Below are 6729 nucleotides of genomic sequence, written 5' to 3'. Positions count from 1 at the left end.
AATGAGGAAAGGCTGGAGCCTAAAGAAGAAACAACAGCAGTAGTGTTAGGCCAAGACGACAGACAGTGCACTTATATAAGTGGAAGTATGCCTGATGAATTGCTTAGCAAACTTATCACACTGTTGCGTAGCAATAAGGATTTATTTGCCTGGCAGCCGTCTGATATTCCTGGAATTGATCCAGAGGTAATGTGTCACAAATTATCTGTTTGCCGGGAAGCAAAGCCGGTATCTCAAAAACGAAGAAAGTTAGGAGAAGAACGACGACAGGCAGCAATTGAAGAAACTCAAAAATTAATACAAGCTGGTTTTATCCGAGAAGCTAAGTATACTACGTGGTTGTCTAATGTGGTACTCGTCAAAAAACCAAATGGACAATGGAGAATGTGTACAGATTACACCGATTTGAACAAAGCTTGCCCAAAAGACACATATCCATTGCCTAACATAGACCGACTAGTTGATGCGGCATCTGGCCAAGAGATGATGAGTTTTCTTGATGCTTATTCGGGGTATAATCAAATACAGATGTATGCACCTGATATCCCGAAAACAGCTTTCACCACTGATGTTGCAAATTATTGTTATAAAGTCATGCCTTTCGGCTTGAAGAATGCTGGAGCAACATACCAAAGATTGATGGACAAAGTGTTTAAAGAACAGATTGGAAAAAACCTAGAAGTGTACGTTGATGACATGGTCGTTAAATCAAGTGAGATACAGAAACACCTGGAAGATCTTGAAGAAGTGTTTGCTCAAATAAGAAAGTACAATATTCGTCTTAATCCAGAAAAATGCGTTTTCAGCGTCAGAGGAGGAAAATTTTTGGGATTCATGTTGACAAACAGAGGAATCGAAGCCAATCCTGATAAATGTGAGGCAATCATGCAGATGGGAAGACCGAAAAACCTAAAAGAAGTACAAAGGCTAGTAGGAAAGCTGAATTCATTATCAAGATTTCTGCCAATATTGGCTGAGAAAACCAAACTGATTATAAACTTGTTGAAAAAATCTGAAAACTTTGTGTGGAGTGAACAATGTGAGCAAGCTTTATCTCAAATAAAAAGCATGGTGGCTGAACCTCCAATCTTAGTAAAACCTGTACCCAATCAACCCATCATAGTCTACTTAGCCACTTCAAATGAAGCAATAGGAGCTGCTTTAATCCAAGAAAACCCAGAGCAGAAACCGATATATTTTGTGAGTAGAACCCTACAAAATGCCGAAACCAGATATCCCAAAGTTGAGAGAATTGCCCTAACATTAGTGTATGCTGCAAGACGCCTTCGACCATACTTTCAGAATCATCAGATAATTGTGAGGACAAATTTTCCAATATCTAAAATTTTAAAAAAACCAGAGCTTGCAGGTCGAATGGTGACATGGTCAATGGAGCTTTCGGAGTATGGAATCAAATACGAACCAAGAGGACCAATCAAAGCCCAATCTCTTGCAGACTTTATCATTCAGATGCCAACATCAGCACAACAGGACCAGTGGACTTTGTATGTAGATGGCGCGTCAAGCAAAAGAGGAAGCGGAGCAGGAATAGTACTTGAAGGACCAGATAATTTCCAAGTAGAGATGGCGCTAAGATTCGAGTTCAAAACATCCAACAACCAGGCCGAATATGAAGCTCTTATTGCAGGATTGTTATTAGCCAGAGACATGGGAGTGGAAAATGTCATTTGCAAAACTGATTCACAGCTATCGGTGTTACAAGTGCACGGGGAGTATCAGGTAAAAGACCCTTTGTTAATGAAATATTATCATAAAGTCTTAAATATTATGCAATGTTTTAACAAAGCCGAGATGAAATATATTCCAAGAGAATTGAATATGAAAGCAGATTCATTGTCTAAGTTAGCAAGCCAACAAAGGCAAGTGCAACACAATTCCGTCATACAACAAACCCTCAGTCATCCGACAGTTAGTCTGGACGAATGCTTCAATATTATAACATCCAAAGATGACTGGATAAAAACATACATTGAAATCATAAAGACCCAGGAGCAAGGTGTTGAGCCGGATGCCAAAACAGCAAAGAAAGTCGCTAGTTTCATTCTAATCGGTGATGAGCTATATAAAAGGGGATATTCCATGCCCCTGTTAAAATGTTTGACCAAAGAACAAGCAGAATATGTGGTCAAAGAACTTCATGAAGGAATTTGTGGACTGCATTGCGGAGCTCGAACAATGGCAAAAAAGGTTTGCAGAGCTGGTTATTATTGGCCAACAATCCGAGAGGATTGTGAAGTTTATGTCAAAACATGTAGAAAATGCCAAGAGTTTGGGAGCTTAAATCATATCCCAGCGCAGGAGTTGCAAGAAATTATATCTCCATGGCCATTTGCAAAATGGGGAATTGATATACTTGGCTCATTCCCACTTGGACGAGGCCAAACAAAATTCATGATAGTAGCTATAGACTACTTTACAAAATGGATAGAAGCAGAGGCATTGACAAAGATAACGGCACAGCAAGTCCAAACGTTTGTATGGAAAAATATAATATGTCGATTCGGAATCCCACATACTATTGTAAGTGACAATGGCCGACAATTCATTGACAAAAAACTTATGGAATTTTATGCAGATTTGGGAATCAAGCCCACAACCACTTCAGTTGAACATCCGCAAACGAATGGACAAGCCGAAGCCGCAAACAAGGTTATTCTTGGACAATTAAAAAAGAGGTTGGGGACTGCTAAAGGATTATGGGCAGAGAAATTACCGGAGATCTTATGGGCATATCGTTGCACACCGCAAACATCAACTGGAGAAACACCGTTCAATCTCACTTACGGAACAGATGCAATGTTACCAGTAGAAGTTAATGAACCCACATTAAGAAGACAAATGGAAGACTAGAATATCAACAATGAGTGTCTGAGAACCGATCTTGATCTTATTGAAGAACTTAGAGAAAAAGCAAAAATAAAGGAGACTACAGTCAAACGAAGAGCAATGAAGAGATTTAATGCAAAAGTAAAATTTAGGGCTTTTAAAGAAGGTGATCTGGTATGGAGAATGCGAACTGATGCTCGAAAGGATCCACGACATGGAAAGTTGGCATCCAATTGGGAAGGTCCTTTTAGGGTGCTAGAAAACTTACAAAATGGAGCTTATAGATTAGAAACTTTGGAAGAGAAAGTGATACCGAGAACCTGGAATGCAAGTCATCTAAAATTTTATTTTAGTTAAAATAGATGTAAAAAGAAGACTATGTAATTATTTATCATATAATGAAGAAGAATTCTCAAGAAACAATCCGTCTTGTTATCTTCCATTATGTACATATTCATTCTTCGTTTCTCGGCCTTGGATGCTTTCATTTCAGGTGAAATCCCACCCGAGAATAGATTTACATAACTTCTTTGGGCTTGGATGCTTTCATTTCAGGTGAAATCCCACCCGAGAATAGATTTACACAATTTCTTTGGGTTTGGATGCTTTCATTTCAGGTGAAATCCCACCCGAGAGTTGATTTACATAACTTTTTTGGGCTTGGATGCTTTCACTTCAGGTGAAATCCCTCCCGAACAAACATAAATATACTTCTCACTTTTGAAAGCCTTCAAATCAGATGAAATCCCTGCCATCAGAATCTTCCTTTAAAACTGTCAATCTTAAACGTTTTATCTCAAACGAAAACCGAAAGATCAGAGTTAAAAGATACATGATCTTTACACCTTCAAAAAACGCCAGGTCTAAAACAGTAACTTTACAATTCGAAAAACCGAAAGCTACTCATTCAAAATACATTGCTAAACCGACAATTGCATATTCCAATCAATCATGTATCAATTATGAATCAACCTTAATAAATTAAAGGTTTCTGATTAATAACTTTATACTTCACAATTTAAAAGATAAAAAATGCTTGTGCGATAAAACCGAAAGCAAATAATCCAATACGATAAAACCGAAATCAAATAATCCAATGCGATAATCACGGGGTAATATACTTTTTTAAATCCCAATCGAAAGAACCCGGTAACAATTTTATTAACAAATGAATGTTTTAAATTTAAAATAAATAACCCAAGGGGTCAATATTGGGTTAAACACCGAAAGGCCTTTAATGTTAAATGATTATAATCCGAAATATCACGCTTAAAAAACCGAAAGGTCCAGGTTATAACATTGTCAATATCTTCATGCTCTAACTGAATGTCATGTTTAAACTAATGATCATTAAAACCGAGAGGTGAGCTCAAACAATTCTAACATTTTTAACGCTTTCAACATAATGAAACCGAAAACTAACAAGTCTCACAACGATTATAACCGAAAGAAAATTTTAACCAGACAACATAATATAAAGGATAAAATTACGATGATAACCACAAAAGCTTAAACATTTATATTAACAAAGTTCCCAAAAAGGAATTACATCATGAATGCAAACATCCAACAAACCCAGCATTCCAAAACAATTGTACTTTTCAGCAAGTAACCGAGAGGTAACCGACAAACTATAAAACTTAAAACCCTATACCTAATTTTCGATATTAATATCTTCAGCATCATTATCCGGAATCTCATTAGCAGGAACTAGCTCACCATTATAAAAGTCCTTCTTAACATCAAAATTACCTTCATCAATAGGAATCTTATAAAAGTATTTTGCTTGTTGAAGAGCCTTCTCAAAGCCAAGTTTGTGCTATTCAAATATAAAACTTTCGGCTTCAAAAACATTAGTCCTTAGCTGATTAATCTCCTCATCCATAAGTTTGATGGTGTTCTTGTCGGATTCATTCGCAGAAGTTGATTCTCCTTGAACAATTGAGCATTCTTTGCGCTAGATTTCAGATTTTCATTCTTCAAATCAGAAATTTCTTTTCCAACACCTTCATTCTCGATTTCTTGTTCCTTTTTCTGTTTTTTCATCTTTTCTAACTCTAAAGATAAAGAGTTCATCCTTTCCTTATACTCAGCAAGATCATTCTTCAATTTTTCAAATTCAGATAACGACACGCAGTTCCCATTCTTCTCTTTCATCATTTTTCCAATCAAAAGATTTCTACTTGACAATTCAATAACAGAATCTGCTAATGAAGCAGCATCCATATTTTTCAGCATATTGTAAGATGATTCACTAAAAGATGTTTGAACAAACTTTGCATACTTAGTCGTAGCACTAAAAATCGTCTCAGGAAGAGGTTCAGATGAAACATTTTCACTATGGCGATGGCGCCGAGAAGACGAATGTGACCTCTTGCTACTCCTATCTCGTTTCTTTGATTTCTTCGAAGGACCAGCAACATCGACATTACTTGTCGGTTCCACCACGTCAACATTAGCAACAGGTTCCACGGTTTCTACTTCCACAACAGGATTTACCACATTCTCACGTCGGGGAGTTACATCACCCACTTTGTTCAGCAATTTCGAAAAGTAAGATCGAGCTTTCGGATTAGTGCTTGCCATCAGAGCTGAAAATCAATAAAAAATTTAGCAAAGTTAAAAAACTCATCCTAAAAAGCAAGAAAATGCGGAACAACCACGTACCAGTAAGATCTTCTCGAGGATGTGATGAAGTATACAACTGTAGCAAGGCACGAGTGGGAACTTGGTACGAGAAACGACTAAAAACTTCAATAACATGACGATCGGCCACACCCATCGAATGAAAGGATATTGAGTTAAACTTCACAGGATCTTTCGTCCAATATAGAGGAAATTTTGGAGAATTTCCATTAAAGAAGTATTCTCTTCCTATTGGCTCTATTAGAATTTTGAAAAAACTTCCCTTAAAATCCTTATACGACGACGTAAAAGGCTTAAGAAAACACACGTTGGATTTGCTAATAAGGGATAGCCACCCCGGCCGTTTACCAGGCCGAGAACTATAATAGTATAGAAACGCAGAGGGACTAGGAGAAAGTGACAATAATTTACACAAAATACTGAATGCTTGCATCGTAGCCCAAGCAGCCCAACCATTAGGATGAAGCTGAGTAGGAGCAACATTAAGAAAATTAAGAACGCCCATTTGAAAATTGTTCAAAGGCAATCAAATATGAAGATCTCTGAAAAAGCAAGCATAAAAATAAAAAAATTCATAGCTATCACCTTCTCGGCCATGACACACATTATCAACATCTCCAACACGCCGAAATGAAATGATATCATTTTCAATATCAGAATAATAAATTTGAGAACGGGAAAGAAAACTCCGAAGTTCGTTAGCAGAACGATACTTCGAGAAATACTCTCGGACTTTAGGATTAACCCATTGATAACCAGGACGAAGGTTTTTCTGGGGCACGATAAATTCAAATTCTTGAGGAATATCAACAGCAGGAGCTCCACTTGAATCATTCATACAAGATGGAGTAGCAGATGAAGATTTCGACTCAGGAGGAACTTCTTCTCGAACCACTCGGCCAGTTGATTCACCACCCGCGCTTGAAAATTCATCAGTAGTAGAAGAACTTGAAAGAGACATTACCTTCGCAAGAATTGAACGAAGATTAACAATATGCTTCCTTCTCAACAGCAACAAAGCTCACACAATCATAAAAAACCCAATGGCAAACCTATTTATAGCCCAGAGAAAACCCTAGAATTTCAAACGTTATAAACAATGTGGCACCATTCAAAAATATGTCATCTAACGGTCAAAATGGCAAGTTCCTGTCAAGTCATGTAAACTGAGCAAAATAAAGCGCAGAAACCAAAGCGTTCCATATCAAATCAAATCAAATGTCAAAATTATTATAT

General features: G+C 37.2%; 1 protein-coding gene across 1 annotated transcript; it reads right to left on the bottom strand.

The window, feature by feature from the left end:
* Positions 1-4707: 4707 nt before the first annotated feature.
* LOC137835488 (uncharacterized) lies at positions 4708-6454 on the bottom strand. Its single transcript, XM_068644021.1, has 3 exons — positions 6098-6454; positions 5515-5959; positions 4708-5438 (listed from the first exon to the last, which is right to left on the bottom strand). Exons 1-3 carry the CDS (start codon positions 6452-6454, stop codon positions 4708-4710), a joined length of 1533 nt encoding a protein of 510 aa, XP_068500122.1.
* Between the last annotated feature and the right edge of the window lie 275 nt (positions 6455-6729).

The sequence above is a fragment of the Phaseolus vulgaris genome, chromosome 11, assembly GCF_000499845.2.
Source record: "Phaseolus vulgaris cultivar G19833 chromosome 11, P. vulgaris v2.0, whole genome shotgun sequence".
NCBI lineage: Eukaryota > Viridiplantae > Streptophyta > Magnoliopsida > Fabales > Fabaceae > Phaseolus > Phaseolus vulgaris.
The sequence above is the reverse complement of the archived record's forward strand: the minus strand, read 5'-3'. Positions and strand labels throughout refer to the sequence as shown.